Below are 16255 nucleotides of genomic sequence, written 5' to 3' on the forward strand. Positions count from 1 at the left end.
CACCCCCAATAACAGGGGCACAAATACATTTAGATGTTTGTTTCTTTCTCCTGAAGTGGTCCAGCTCTGTGTCCAGAGCTCCTGTGGCAGCTTCATGAGTCAGGGGTCTTGTTACATGGTATCTGTCTTGTGTTGCCCTCATCTTTCTGGTCCAAGATGGCACCCCACTCGTCCAGCCAATGAAGAAGGTGGGGGAAAGTAGAGGACTTGACCTGGAAGCTACACACTTTGCCCTCTGTCATGTCCCACTGGCCAGAACTAAGTCACAGGGCAATACCTAGCTGCAAGGGAGTCTGAGAAATGCAGTCTTTATGTAGCCGCTAAGTATCTGGCTAAAACTCTATTGCTGTTGAATTCCAACAGAAGACAGAGGAGATGGGTATTTAAGAAATTAGCAGTCCTCTCCACATCCCAGCTGCCAAACTAGAGCTGAGCCAGCTCAGGGGGTGACACTCGCTCTGCCTTGAACCAGGAGCCCGGACCCCTGCAGTCATCCTCTTGACCCTGAGACCCAGAGCGAGGGCAACCCAATTCCAGAGCAAAAACCCCTGATGTCAGCAGTCCGAGTTTGTTTGGTCCTGTTTATGTATTGTTCAATACTGCACGCCCTCCAGGTGCCAAGCGCCTGGTACGTACCGTTGACTTTCATCTCCGCCACTGCTCCTGGGAGGCCAACATTATCCCCCTTCTACCTATGGGGCCTGTGGGTCAGAGTCAGATGACTGGTGGCAAGCCAACCCCCGTGTTCTACTGAAGCCCACCCTTTCCGGCCTCTGTGGAAAGCTTCACGTCGCTCCAGCACATGGGCAGTCCTGAGGGTCCCAAGCCAAGTCTGAGCAGCCCCTTCCCGGTCAGGCTGTTCCTTCCCACGAGAAGGGTCTCAGCGGCTCACTAATACCTGCCCGGAGAGTGATGCTGGATCCCGAGCAGGACAGAACAGATCTTTCCTGGGCTCCCCCTCAGGAATCGCGTCTGTAGCATTCCGCACGTGTGCACCATAAGATCTCGTCTCTTTATAGGATCACCCAAGATGAGGCAGAGACCGCCTCCTCGCCGGGATATGACCATAGTAAGTGGACCGGTGCTGCCGGGAAGCCAGCCCCTGACCTGAAGCGGGCCCCTCACACCCACCTTGCCCTTTCCAGAAACGCTGTCTTTCCTCTCCACACAGCTGCCTCGGGAAGCAGGCTGTAGGAGTGCTGGTCCCAGCAACGGGGCAAAGCCTAGGGTCCCTGGGGGGAAGCGAGCTACCTATGGCTTTGGGACAGTTACGTCTCCGACATACTCTCTGCCTCCCGAGCCCACTTTGTTTTATCTTCCATCAGTCTTCTCAGAGAAGGTTAACTTGAAACCAAAGCTGGGATGAGGCACAAATATTGTTTGTGATGCCATTCTGGTAATTTACTGTCAAACTCTGTTTTTCATTCTTCAGGTACCTTTCTAACCAATACTTTGAAAAATGAGCCTTCTGCCATTTATTGAGCCCCAGTTGGGTGCCGTGCAATGTGCAGCTTCATGACATTAACTTAGTGAATGCTTGCAGTGACCCACCAGGTAGATCCCCATTCTACAGGAGATGAAACTGAGGCTCCAGAAGGGAAGTGATTTGCCCGAAGGCGCACAGCACACATAAGCAGTATTTCCAGCCCCGATGGGTCTGACCTGCAAATCTGTGTTCTTTCCCCAACTCTCGCTGCCTGTTGAGTTCAGAGACTATTGTCCTGTCCCAGATTTTCCTGATCGTAGGTAAATGTCCAATGTTTCTCCTTGCTCTGAAGCTGATGGCCCAGTGACGCATCTAGGAGATAAGGATCTGAGCGGTCTTCTGTTTTGTCGCTTAGAATCCAAATGGGTCCAGCAGCACCCCTCGAGGGTGATTGTGTGCCCCAGTCCCTTAGCGCCTCCCCCCTTCAGCCAATGGTAACGGATTTACCCTGGATTTAGCGCTGTGTTTAATTGTGCCAGCCTCGAGGTCTCAACCTGCCCAAGCCTCCCATTCCACCCCAAGTGGAGGAAGAGTATTACACCATTGCCGAATTCCAGACAACCATCCCTGATGGCATCAGCTTCCAGGCGGGTCTGAAGGTCGAGGTGAGTGGACCTGGTGTCCTTTTCCCTCCTTGTGATTCTTGTGCCATGGTACCATCTCCTGCTTCTCTCATTTCTCTCCTCTCACCTCCTACTTCTCTCTCTTTCTTTTTTCCTTTTTTCTTTGCTTTCTTGTCTTCACTTTCTTTTCTTTTCTTTCTTTTTTCCCTTCCTTCCTTCCTTCCTTCCTTCCTTCCTTCCTTCCTTCGTCCCTCCCCCCCTTCCTTCTTGCCCTTCTTTGTGACAGCTTTACTGAATTATAATTCACACCGTACAATTCACTGGTTTAAATTATACAATCCAATGGTTTCTAGTATATTTACAGAGTTGTGCAACCATCACCACATTCAGTGTTAGAACATTTTCATCACCCGAAAAAGAAACCCTGTACACATTTACTGTCACTCCCTGTCTCCCCTCAATCCCTCCCCTGCCGCCAGCCCTAGGCAATCACTAATCTGCTTTCTGTCTCTATAGCTTTGTCTGTTTGGGACATTTCATGTAAGTGGAATCATACACTGTGGGATCTTTTGTGACTGCCTTGTATTCTGTTTTTATCACCACCTACTTCCCTTCTTGCCTCTCTCTCCTTTTCTTCCTACTCCTTTGCATGTCTGCTCCGTTTCTGCACAAAGGCCAACATAAACCCTTTCTCTCCTTCCATTTCCTTTCTTTCCTCGTAGAGTTAGAGCTTGAGGCTGTTTCCGATGTTTCCCGGAGAGCCTGTAAGTAATGGTGGAGCAGTTAGGTGCCAGGCACTGAACTCAGCACTTCCCCTTCAGTGTCTCTCCTAACCCTTTACTCTTGCAAGGCAGGACCATTCACAGTCCCCGTTTTTCAGATGAGGAAGCTTTGGCTCACGAAGAAAGGTGCTGTCTAAAATCACACAGCTAAAATGTGACAGAGCCAGGATTTGGACCCCTGTCTGTCTCCAGATTTGAACCAGGGCTGTTAACACCCCATTGTTATGGGCCTGCTGGGCATTTGGGAACTTCAGGAGGGTAGTAGAGACCATATCTGTTTTTCACTCCTGGATCCTTACAGCTGGCACGGTGCTTGGCACGGGGTAGGTTTGCAAGAAATGTTGTTGAACCGATGAAAATCTGTCTCCCCACTAGCCTCCTGCTTACCATTCAGGCGGCCAGGGAGTGTCTTCTTCATTCTTACCCATAGCCCCGGCATCGGGGCTGGTCCACAGTGGGGGCTCAGTAAGCCGTTGCTGTAGGAGCGACCCGGCATCGGGGCTGGTCCACAGTGGGGGCTCAGTAAGCCGTTGCTGTAGGAGCGACCCGGCATCGGGGCTGGTCCACAGTGGGGGCTCAGTAAGCCGTTGCTGTAGGAGTGAATGTGGGGACGATTGAAGGAAGTAGGAGTAAATGGATGACTGTGGCATCGGGCGTAAGTGTGGTATGCCCTGCGGGTCTTCAGTCACTCTCTAAGAGATCTGCAAAGCCCCCACTGCTTTCCCTCCAGCCCTGACACCTCCCGCCTCTTTCCCCTTGCCCTGGGGCAGCTGCCCAGTCAGCTCTGCAGAAGGTGGCTTCCTAAAGGTGTGTCCTGGGCCTCAGCACCAGTGATTCAGCCCAGCCTCTCCAGAAGCTTGTCGGCGTCAAGCCAAGTGTCTTTCAGTCCATTCAAGGAGGGCTGTCTTCGGGGAGGTTTAAAGAGCTTGAGCTAAATAAAGTTCTCAAACTAATTTTTATAAAATGCAAATCCCAGTCTGTGTCGACAGTCTGAGGGGCAAGCAGAAATGCCCACAGAGTTCTAAAAGGCTTCTTACCTGTTTCTCCTGCCCTTTTTCCCCCCAATTCTGACCTTCCCAACTTGAGATCTTCAGGGAGGACTCACAAGGCATCTTGCCTGTGCTACAAGATCATTCGACGCCCAGTGACCCCATTTTGCTGCCGTGAAACTTACACATCCAATTCTCACGTGAAACATGTCCCTTCTCTCCAACATCTTTTCACCTCCAGGGTTTTCCTCCAAACAAAGCCTGTGCCTGCTGCTTTTCTGCGATCCCCGCTGGTCAAGCTGGCCCTTCCCCAGCTCTCTTACTTTCTCTGCCAGGGATGACCTTGCTTTAATCCACCTCCCAGCGCCCCACCTGCCTTCTCACAGAAGGCACGCCCGGTCATTTTTTGAACTGAACTTGGCATCTCAAAATCCAGCTCATTCTTCAAATCCTTGCTTCCTCTGGGAAGCCTCCCCTGATTCACACTGGTTTCCCTTCCCTGCCCTGTATGGCTTCTCTGGGGCCATATGTCTCAGCCTTTAGCTGAGGGTAGTCCTTCACTTCTGTACATGCTTGCTTTTTTTTTTTTTTTTAAGATTTTATTTATTTGAGAGAGAGAGTGAGAGAGCACAAATAGAGGGGAGGGACAGAGGGAGAGGGAGACACAGACTCCCCGCTGAGCAGGGAGCCCGATGTGGGCCTCGATCCCAGGGCGCTGGGATCATGACCTGATCAAGAGGCAGATGCTTAACTGACTGGGCCACCCAAGTGCCCCTGTACTGCTTTCTTGACATCATGGAAAACCATCATGTGGTTTTCCCCTCTTTCTTCAGTGACTGTTTGGGTTTTGTCTTCCAAATTGAAAGTCCTCTTCCCTCAGCGGTTTGTTTTTTGTGTTTTTTGGTTTTTTTGTTTTTATTTATTTTTAAAGATTTTATTTATTTATTTGATGGAGAGAGAGAGAGAAAGAGCCAGCGAGAGAGGGAACACAAGCAGGGGGAGTGGGAGAGGAGGAAGCAGGCTCCCAGCGGAGGAGCTCGATGTGGGGCTCGATCCCAGAACGCAGGGATCACGCCCTGAGCCGAAGGCAGATGCTTAATGACTGAGCCACCTGGGCGCCCCTCCCTCAGCACTTTGAACAGAGCACTGAGTTCTCTTCCACATCTGGTACTACCAGTCAGAAGCTGCTACCTACCTAAGTCTCGTTCTTGTGTTCGGTATCTGCCATTTCTCCAATTCTCTCAGGAGTTCCTCATTGTCTTTAATATGCTGGAATTTCACTGAAGTGTGTCTCGGTGTGACTTTCTTTATTTTTACCCTGCTCAGCACGTGGTGGGCCTTTTCGATCTAGGCCTCAGGAGATCTTCCCCGAGAATTCCCCACTTTTCCTTTTGCAAATATTGCATCCCTCCACTCTCTTTATTCTTTCCTCCCGTGGCAGTTATTATTACACAGCTATGCAAGCTTCTGGCCCTATTCTCCACATCTCTTAACTTTTCTTTCACATGTTCCATCTTTGTGCCTTTATGCTGCATTCTGCTTCAGCTTCTGGCTCGTTTGCTCCTTAACAGTTGAGTTCACCGCTGATTTCATCTCAGCTGTTGTGATTTCCACGTCCGAGAGCTCTTACCGATTCCTCTTCTGGGTCTCCTGTTCTTGTTCCAGCGTAGCCTGTTCTTTTATGAACGTGGTGCCCTTCCGTACCTCTCTAAGGATACTAAATATGTTGACTTTAAGGTCCCATTATAATGGTGCATTATCTCTTTTCTCAGTTGTATGTCCTTTGCCATGGTGTTTGGTGTTCATTTCAGTTCTTCTCACGGTGTTAGTACTCACCTTGGGCTGCGCAAGACGAGGCAGCAGACGGTCAGACAGCCCAGCTGGGACGTGTACCCAAGGTGCTGGACACCTGCCGTGGGTTTCAGCGCCAGGTGGGGGACTTCTGAGCCAGCCACTGAACAGTGCTGGGTGTCTCTGATCCAAGCTCTCGCATTCACTGCATGCACTTGTGAGCAATTACCTTCTTTATTCTGCCCGCCCTATAAGGGTGAGATAAGGGGCGTGAGAGGTCACCCAGCCTGGCTGCTTCTGCCATGGTATATCAGTTAATTCCCTGTCACCTTCTCCTGCACCTCCCTATACCCGGGTTCCACCACCTTGAAGTCCGGGGGTGGGGGGCTTCAGCCCTACTCCACCTTTTGTAGCAGGCACCCCTGCAGCAGTCCTGGGCCACAGCCTCCCTCTGCTGCTTCTGTCTATCTGTGAGTCCTCACAATTCCTGGTCCACTACCTTTCCCCCACCCCACGTCCTCCTTCTGAGCTGGGCTTTATATTCATTTATTTCCCTCGATTTGTTGCATAAAGGGGAAGCTGCTATTCACTCTCTCTCTCTCATGTGGAAACCAGAAGTCCAACTTACATAGTGTAAACTTTTGTGCTTCTTTTCTTCTCAGAGCACTGAAAAACACAATAAAACCACCTTCTCCTTTAAGACAATGAGTTTCCAGCATTTTGTACAAACACACACCATTGTTCCAAGCATGCTGGCAATCTGAACATTTGCCGATAGGCACCACCGCTCCCTGGCTCAGAATGTTCTGAAATCAGCCAAGGGCAGCTCGGGGTGTCGTGGACAATGCACTGAAGCCGAGGGCTGACTCTGCGTGCAGCAGAGAGCTCATGGGTCCCTGGGGCTTTCTGCGGGCGTTGGGAGCCTCCCTCCTGGCCCCATCCCCCCTTCAACTAGAACCAGTCCCCTTTTTTATTTCTGGCTTTATCCTGTCTCTCTTTGCTAAAGCTGATCCAATAAAGAGCTCACATACCCAACATTCTTTGAACCGAACCTTGAAACTTCTCTGCGGATTGTTCTATGATGTCAGCGTTTGGCTTTACCAAGTATTCTTTTCTCATGAGCAATTCTGTACTTGCTCATAGTTTCCTCTTTCCACTTTTGCTCCCTGGTTCATTTCAATGTCGTCTTAGCCTGCAGAGTTCATTAATGGAGCCACCGTGGTCTAGCAATGGAACTACTGGGAACACCCTAGTTCCCTACCTGGTCTGTATATGTTCAAAACACGTGTCGATGAGAATGATGATGGTGGTGCTGGTATAGATACCCTCTAGTACGATACTTACGTGGTAACTTGTCTTCACAGAAGTCCCGAGAGGTTGAGATCTTCAGCCCATTTTACAGAGGTACCTGAGACAAAGAGAGGTTAGGCCGATAGCCCCAGGTTCTATAGCGAGTGAGGGGTGGAGCTGGAATTTGAACCCAAGTGTCTCTGGTTTTAAAGCCCAGGCTCTTTTCCTTCCTCTCCATTCTTGTGATTTGGCATTTGCTTTTATTCATAATAGTTCTTGGCTTCTCTCTAGTAAATGAAAACTCCCATAAATCGTGATCAAGAACACAAGTGTTTAGAGCTTCTGCCGTAGTATTTGCATAGAGTGTAAGCTTTGCAAACCCTCTTTCATATATTTCACTGTGATTTTTGTCCTATTTTCATTTTCTCACATACACACTTAGAATTGTTGAATTCATGGACGTGTCGACAGTGACTTGTATGCCCAGAATCACTTTGTTACCAGAACTACTGAGTGTTTTTGAGACACTGGTCACCATCACGTAAAAGGCTGGCATTTACCAGTGGGACATGTCATATGCATCCTGCCCCGTCAGTGAGCTGCACTGTAATTTAATAATAGGGAACATTTACCTTTCAGCATCCATCGAGGGCTATTGTCTGCATTAGCTTATGTGGTCATCATGAAATTCCTGCAAGTGGGTGTTACTGTTCTCGCCAGCCTCCGCATCTGGGGCTGTGGAATCTCAGGCATGCGGCTTACGCAGGGCCATGCAGGCAGCAAAAGGTGGAGGCAGAGCGAGAACCCAGCCTGCGGGCCCAGAGCCCAGCCTCTGCCTCCTGCACCCGGCCTGTGGCTGCTGTTCCTCTCCAGCTGGGCTGGGCGGAGGGGGGCGGTGGCAGGACCTCACCCACGGCCCCCTCTGCCCCCAGCACCTTCCCTCCTCAAGCACGGCTCCTCCCGAGGCAGGTCCCCTTGCCCAGGCATGGTCGAGTAATGGTAAAGGCTCGGACCCTGGAACCCACCGACCTGCCTTTGACTCGCGCCTCCACCGTTAACTTTCCACATGACCCCCTGCCAGTTCCTCAGTTGCGCTGAGGCTCGGTTCTGCATCTGTAAAATGGGACGATAATCCCCATCTCATAACGTGGTTGCAAGCCATTCATCAGATCTCCTACACACAGGGCCTGCCAGGGAATCGCAGTGTGTTAGTTTGCTGGGGCTGCCGTCACACAATGTCACAGGCTGGGTGGTTTAAACAACAGATTTATTTCCTCACAGTTTTGCAGGTGGGAGTCCAAGATCAAAGTGTCAGCAGGTTTGGTGTCTCGAGAGGCCTTTCACCTTGGCTGAGAGACAGCTGCGTTCTTGCTGTGTTCCCACGTGGTCGTCCCTCATTCTGTATGTTCTGTGTGTCCTAATCTCCTCTTACAAGCACACCAGTCTTGTTAGCTCAGGGCCTACCCACAGGACCTCAGTGTGATTTAATCACCTCTTAAAAGGTTCTATCTCCACATACAATCACATTCTAAGATATGGGAGTTAGGGCTTCAACATATGAATTTGAAGGGGACACAGTTCAGCCTCTAACATGCAACAGGCACAGCTTTCAGTCGACTCAGCCATACAGTACCGAACAGAGAGGAGATGGGAACCATACGATTTTAAATTCCGTGGGTGATTCCATCCGATGGGTGTATATCCCAGAGGGAGAAGCAGAGAAGATGAAAGTTTCTTTCGCCTTCGTCGGCAGGGGTTCCCCTCTATCTAAACACGAGCTGAGTGTGAGTCCCATGTTTAAGGGTATGCATTTTTCATACTTCGTGGCCTCTAAACACCAGCCAACTGCATTGTCTGGCGCTCAACCAAAAGAGCCACGATCAAGGCTAGCTTTGGCTGTGTGGATTTTGCCATGTACTTCTTCAGAGAAATAGCAGACACTGCCGGTGGCCTGCCCTGCATCCCGACCCGCCCGAGTGGACCGGCAGCTACGCCCAGGCCCTTGCGTCTGACAGCCTCCCATCTCCTCCACCTGCCTGAGGGCTCCTGCCCGGAAAGGCCAGGGGGATTCATGCCCCAGGGGGCCAGGGACTAGGAATCCAGAGGTAAATGTGCCCATCCCCCAGTTGGGATGAGTCTGCACGGTCTCGGAGGGTCCCTGGCCAGTTAAATCCCAGTGGCCCAGAACAATAACCTCATAATTGGCTCTTTTCCCATTTCCTTGTTTGTGCTTCTTGAAATCACCTTTCAGATTAATTACCCGTACCCAAGTCCCTGTCCCCAGGATTGCTTTGGGGGACATCCAGAACTAGACAAGAACCTACCCCCGCGTAAGATGTCTCTGATACACAGTTAAGTCTCCATAGATGGTTCACCCCAGCCCTGGTCTGCGAATCTGCTGAGTGAAAAATCTCGGCTTCTAGGTTCTAGAAGGATTCTAGACTGTAGGTGCTCCCAGACTATTCTGGTCAGCTGGCCCCGAGACCTTACCTAGTAAGTGCTCTCCTCTCTCCTCCTCTCCAGGTGATCGAGAAGAACTTGAGTGGCTGGTGGTACATTCAGATTGAAGATAAGGAAGGGTGGGCCCCAGCAACCTTCATTGACAAGTATAAGAAGACCAGCAGTGCCTCAAGACCCAATTTTCTGGCTCCCTTGCCCAACGAGGTGACCCAGCTCCATCTGGGGGACGCAGCAGCCATGGAGAACAACACGGGCAGTGAGGCCATCGGCCCCTCCCGGCCCCTGCCGGATGCACCACACGGTGCCGTGGACTCCGGGATTCCGTGGTCCAAAGACTGGAAGGGTGGCAAGGAGGCCCTGAGGAAGGCCTCTTCCGACATGTCCTCCTGTGCCGGCTACGAAGAGATCTCAAGCCCCGACCTGGAGGAGAAGCCCAGCCTCCCTCCCCGGAAAGAATCCATCATCAAGTCGGAGGGGGAGCTGCAGGAGAGGGAACGGCAGAGGATGGAGCATCTCAGGGGCTCCTCACCCAAACCTCCGGGCATGATTTTGCCAATGATTCCGACCAAACACACACCCCCAGCCCGGGACAGCAGGAAACCAGAGCCCAAACCTGACAAGAGCAAGTTGTTCCAGCTGAAAAACGAGATGGGGCTGGAGTGTGGCCACAAGGTATTGGCCAAGGAGGTGAAGAAGCCCAACCTCCGACCCATTGCCAAATCCAAAGCCGACCCACCAGAGGAGAAGCCAGAAGTTATTCCCCAAAATCCCTTCCTGAAGTCCAAACCTCAGGTTAGGCCCAAACCAGCTCCTTCTCCCAGGACAGAGCCACCTCAGGGCGAAGATCAAGTGGACATCTGCAACCTTAGGAGCAAGCTGAGGCCTGCCAAGTCCCAAGAGAAGCCCTTACTGGATGGAGAGAGCAGCCACCAGGCTGCGGTGGGCCAGGATATGGCCTTCAGCCGGAGTTTCCTTCCAGGTGACGGGCCTGGCCACTCCCAGGACAGGACGGGCAAACAGGAAGGGCTCAGCCCAAAGGAGATGTCCTGCAGAGCCCCTCCGAGGCCAGCCAAGACCACAGATCCTGTGCCTAAGAGCGTGCCCGCCCCTCTCCAAGAGGCTCCCCCGCAGAGACCTGTGGTCCTGCCCCGGAGACCACCACCCCCCAAGAAAACCTCCTCATCCTCCAGGCCCCTCCCAGAGGTCAGAGGGCCACAGCGGGAAGCCAGTGAAGGCAAGGCAGCTCCTGCCCCAGGCCGGGCCCTGCTGGTCCCACCTAAAGCCAAACCTTTTCTTTCCAACTCCTCAGGCGGCCAAGATGACATGCGAGGCAAAGGTGGTCTAGGACCACGGATGGTAGGCAAGATCGGAGAAAACAGGGAGAAAGTAGGGGCGGCCCCCTTCCCCAACGCTGATGGCCCGAAGGACTCTTTATACGTGGCGGTGGCCAACTTTGAAGGAGACGGAGATACCAGCAGCTTCCAGGAGGGGACGGTGTTCGAGGTCCGGGAAAAGAACAGCAGCGGCTGGTGGTTCTGCCAGGTCCTGAGCGGGGCCCCTTCCTGGGAAGGGTGGATTCCTTCCAACTATCTCAAAAAGAAGCCGTAGCCGCCTCCTTCCCTGCCTGGAGGTCCCGTGCACCCCTGCTGGCTCTACCCACATATTTAATAAGCCTCTTAATTTATCATCCTTCATGCAGCTTCAAAGGAAGGAAGACTCTGGAGTTCTGTGGTTTCTTCCCTCCCTCGGGTGGAGAGGAGCCCCTCCCATCACAGCATGCCCTGGAGGCTCGGAGGCCGCAGCCCCTGCTTCCTCTCCAAGTCAGCATCCCTGCCTTAAGGCCAGTGGCATTGCCACCCTCTGTAGGCCACCTAGCAGCAGGACCATGACTCCCCAAGGCCTCCAAGATCAGAACCCATTGTCTGGAAACTGCAGAAACAGTCTCATTGTTGGCACCACACCCAGTCGGTGACAACTGGCTCCAACTTCTCCATGTTTCTAAAAGTCCAGGGACTTCATTTACTCCGTTTCCAAAATGCTTGGTACCAGAAAGAATTCCATGCCCTGGCAGTTGGCTCCATTGCCAGTCCCAGAGAGATGTCCTCCTCGAGGCTCTGGGCCCATGAGCCTCTCAGGTTCAACCAGATGCAGCTGCCCCGGGAGTGGGCCTGAAGGTCCACTGAGCCATTCTGCCTCCCGTCTTCTGTCTTGGGACCCCGACAGATCCTAAAGGGCTGCTTCCAGCCCCAGCATGCTTCACTTTCCTGTGTAGGGCTTTTTAAATGGGAATCTCCACCCCACCTTGGGCCATTTCCCTTTTGTCTCCATAGAGCAAGAATCTCAAAGTTTGTTTGAAAGGAGCCATTCACAATCCCTGCCCCTTGTGAGCACCCCTTTACTCAGTAGCTAATAGGTGCCAGACTCTGTCCTTGGCACTTGACGTTCCCGTTTTAACCCTCACATCAGCCCTTTCTTGGGATATTACACCTATTTGATGGACAGAGAACCTCGGACTCTGTGCCCAAGGGCACACTAGCTAGGAAGAAGAGGAAAGAGGACTTGAATCGAGCTGGCCTGACTTTGATGCCTGGGCCCTTCCCCCAGTAGGAAGCTACCCAGGCAGGGAAGAGGAAGCAGGTGGCCACGTGGCTTGCCTGTGGTGTGGCTGAGGGGGCGTTGGTGGCTACTCCCCCACCCAGCACCTCTCCGACCCGCTGCAGCTTACACCAAAGGCTGCCCCGCACCCTCCACAGCTCCTCCTCTGTGGTGGGGGGTGGGGGGGACGCCCAGAGCTCTGGCGGTCGCCACAGGGCCCTGGTTCCTGCTGCTGTGCGGGTGCCCCCTCTGGGGGATAGAGCTTGTGGAGCTGAAGTGGTCTCCCATGCCAACCTCGACAGGCCCTGATGGCTCAAGGACCAGCAGCTGGGTGGCCACAGACAGACTGCCGCTGCTTCCCGCTCCTCTCTGGCTTTCGTGGAGTACTTTTCTCTATTTCTTTTTTGTGCGTGCACTCTCGCTCTCTGTCCTCTCACTTCCATTTGGACAGATACAGTTCACCGAGGCACACAGAGGCACAGCGACGTGGCAGAATTAGAATCAGGACCCAGGGTTTGTGGCTCCCAGCCCAGAGTTCTTGCCCATGGACCTGGCTGCGAGGTGGGTGAGAGGGCAGAAGCCCTCTTCATCCCACCCTGCCCTGCCGATGGGGATCCGGCTCAGAGATCTCCAGTTCAGTGTTCATCTGCTGGGATGCTTTGGGGACCGCAGGGCCAGCTTTCCCAGGGACACCCACTGTCCGCCTGCAGTGCCAAAGATTTCTGTGCAGACAGCGCTCTTCTGCTCTCCCCTCCCCCCACGGCCACACGGACCCTGGATGCTTCTACAGGAAAAGGAGCGTTCTCTGATTCACAGTAGCATCCTTATTCCTTCTTCGGTCAGTCTGTGAACCCCATCCCCGAGGATCTTGGGGGCAGAGCCCTGAGGTGCTTCTGGCAATGCCCACTTGCCCCTTGGCCCTGTGCCCAGAACCGTGGGGGAGGATGGCAGTCAGGGGAAGCAGGGAGGCTGGGAGAGGGCCACCCACGTCTTCGAGGTCCCCTCACTCGGAAGGAAGCGCATAGCATGTTTTTCCAGAGTTTTTGACCCTCTTTGGCTTAAACAGCTTTTATGAAACTGTTATGCAGGATTTGACTACATTTCAGAAGACAGAACTCAGCCTTTTTTTTTTTTTTTTTTTCTGATTCACTCTCTGCTTTCTGTGACCTTTTCAAGCATTTTGTGAGCGCCTACCACGTGCTAGGCGCCGGGTAGACCAGGATCCATGTGGCTCCCTGCCTGGCTCTGAGAACCATGGTTTTTGTTTGCTGCTTCCACACAAAGGGTTTATCTTTGGCCTCGTTCCTTCCTCCTGAAGGTCAGCTGGGTGGGAATAGACTGGTTCCACCTTTCTGTGGGCAGAAGTGTTCCTGCAAATGAAAGAACTTGGCTTTTTATCATTATTATTATTATTATTTTATTCTGACGTGAACTGAAGGTACTGAAGCCACATTCCTCTCTGTTCACCGTTCTTTGCTCAGGACACATCTATGGCCTGAGGACTCCTCTCTCGGGCTCCGTGTGCCACAGTGGTGGGCACTCGCATGGGCAACCCGAAGTGGAGGGGCTGGTGGCTGGTGGCTCTCCCTGGCTGTCCTTGCCTGACCACTTAGCTTTACAGCGTCCAGCCCCGGGGCCGCCATTCTGTGAGCGACTGATGGAGGCTGTGCAAGACTCCCCTGAGCCTCCGCCCACAGAAAATGTCCCAGACCGCAGATACGACTCCCCTGCCGAGCTCCAGGCGGGTTCCTGGTGCTTCAGCTCCCCTTCTCACTTAACCCTCACGACAACCCCGTGAGGTGTATAGGATCAGGCCTGAGCTGTGGGGAGAAAGTTGAGGTTCACGGGGTGAAGTCACATGCCCAGTTTCATCCAAATCATGACCATGCTGAGACTTGAATCCAGGGGTGACTTTTCCTCTGCCAACGGCAGCAGAAGGTGCGGGGCACTTCCAGGGAAGCAGGCGACCCTCCCTCATTAACTTAGGTTACTACTCCCTTCACCCCATGATCACCCATGGCAGTAGGTCACAGGCCAAATGCCAGCCCAAAAGGCGGGCATGTAAAAACCACCGTGCCGCTACATCTTTGGAAAATCTGAGTTTTAGGATCACCACTTGGCAAAATAGGCCTTTGCAAAAATGTTTCACTCACAATCTCTGCCATTTGGTGGGTTTACGTCATTGTCCCAGGCTGAGATGGGGGAGCTGGGCTCCGTCATGAACCACTTTTAATGCCCTACCTCACCGAGGAATTGCTGGAGCCCTTACCGTGTTTCCAATAGTCACTTTAAGCCTCTACCACAAGGCCTCCCCACGTCACCAATTCCTCAGGCAAAGTTCTTGGCCTTAGAACATTGCTGAGCCCACTGGGGATCTCTTCACCAGGTGGAGTATAGGACACCAAACTTGCCACAGGAGAGGGCAGGTGCCGAATCTCCCCAAGTTTTGGAAGGTCCTTAGGCTGAGGCATGGACAGTCTAGTGTGTATACAGCCTGTATCAAGTACAAAGCCCTGAGTTGGATAGAGAAGAAGTTGTTCCTGCCCTCAAATAGCTGGTAACTCGGCATCAAGAATAGGAACATTTGTGGCTTGGCTCCCGTCTTTTCATTGTGCCCCAGTTTCTAAGGGTTGGGTCAGGCTGCTCCCTGGGAGGCCTCGCCCTTCTCTTCGGACTGTGGTGGTGGGTACATAACAGCCTGAGCCATGCTTGGCAGTCTTGTCCCTCCCCTTTGGTTGTCCAGGCCCTTCTGCCAGAGCTTTTGGTGCAAACCAGCCATACCGTACGATAGACCAAAGATTACCTAATGTCAAACTTGGTGGCCTGGAGGAGTGGGAACTTGGCTCGCATTGAGGCCTGAGGGTGTAAGATGCCCTCTGTTAGCCTGGAGAAATTGCTCCTAACTTGACTGAGGTTCTGACCTTTAGACGGACCACAGCCTGTGACAATCCCGCAGTTGCAGAGCTAAAACCCAGAGGCTCCACAGTCTTCACCTGCTCACGAACTACCTGCTGAGGACCCTTCCCGCAGACTCACGGCCAGCTCTGTGGGGGGATGTCTGGTTTCTGGTGCTACCCTCATGATGTGTCAGCATTCCTTCTTTCCTTCCCGTCTCTACCCTCTACTCCAAAGTAGGCTTCTCAGCGCCAATCAGGACAAGTGACTCAACTTCTGTTGTCCTTGAAGAGGCCAAACCCAGTGCCACAGCCAGTAGCCTTCACTTTCAGGCCTTCTGTAAACGTACAAAAGGAGGTGCCCCCCACCAGGCTTGTTACAGCAATAAGCAATTCTAACGCAACTACGGTGTCCATAGTTTATCCCCGTGTGTGCCCGTCTATGCCTCTGTGCCCGTGTAACTGTTCATAAGGCCCCTTTCACCCGTACAGGGGAGATGGTAAACCACGGCCACCTTAGCTGTCCCCACATTTCCTGCTTCTGATCACCACCGAGTCACTAGGCCATTTCGTGCATCCCTTCAGGAACAGTGGGGCTCTGACAGCCCCACCACCTCATGTCTGCTCATAGAGTGACGCTGGAGATCCCTGACTGTCACGGCGCTCCTCAAACCCTCTTGGCAAACTGACAAATTCTGGTGGTGGTTTTGTTTCCTGTTAACACACAAAAACACATGAGGATATATAATGTGAGGGGGAGGGGCGGCGAACAATTAGCTGTAGCATGTATAGACTATATACCATTAGACTTTCTCTTTTGTTCTTTCTTTTTTTTTAATAAAAATGCTTGACTGGTTTCAAGCCTCATTGTGAAGATGCAGCGTCTATGGATCTCATTTGGCTAAAGAAGAGGCGCATAGCTTTGTGCCCTGGCCTTTGGGGCTTGAGTTTGAGGATCGAAGAACAGAAGCCTGGGTGAGCTGTTCGGACAATAGGGGGTGACTCCTCCGTCCGGGTCCTAGTGCATCTTGATTCTTTGAATTACGGTGTCCAGAAACTACGGGAAAGTGTCCTTGTGTTCGCTGGGTATCTCCCACACATTCTCAGGTCTGTGCCTAAAGATGAGAGATGTCACACACGGAGGTGTCTTGAACCTCTCACGGTGTTGCCTACTGCCGGGCAGGAGCATGTGGTAGCGGTGCCGTCATGGTTGGGCTGCAGGGACTGCTCAAGCCATCTGTTTCTGGGAGGTGGAGGGCATGGCCTGATGCGTTATTACTTTCCCAAGGACAGGCAAGGCCAAACCAGCCCCCAACGTGGAGCTTCCTTGGCCTCAGGTGAATCATTAAACAAAACGACAGCACGCCCACCTGGCTAGGGGGAGAAGACTAGAAGCAGCAGAGTC

The 16255-nt window shown here is 52.6% G+C and overlaps 1 protein-coding gene across 1 annotated transcript in view; it reads left to right on the forward strand.

Moving 5' to 3' along the window:
• The window catches only part of SH3PXD2B (SH3 and PX domains 2B), a 100472-nt gene extending 84766 nt beyond the window's left edge, over positions 1-15706 (forward strand). Inside the window, exons 11-13 of the mRNA XM_040630290.1 lie at positions 1020-1069; positions 1966-2091; positions 9425-15706. Coding sequence (XP_040486224.1) covers positions 1020-1069; positions 1966-2091; positions 9425-10969 — 1721 coding nt within the window. The 3' untranslated portion in view covers positions 10970-15706. The remainder of the gene's footprint in view (positions 1-1019; positions 1070-1965; positions 2092-9424) is intronic.
• Positions 15707-16255: the final 549 nt, after the last annotated feature.

The sequence above is a fragment of the Ursus maritimus genome, unplaced genomic scaffold (genome assembly GCF_017311325.1).
Source record: "Ursus maritimus isolate PB19 unplaced genomic scaffold, ASM1731132v1 scaffold_15, whole genome shotgun sequence".
Taxonomy (NCBI): Eukaryota; Metazoa; Chordata; class Mammalia; order Carnivora; family Ursidae; genus Ursus; species Ursus maritimus.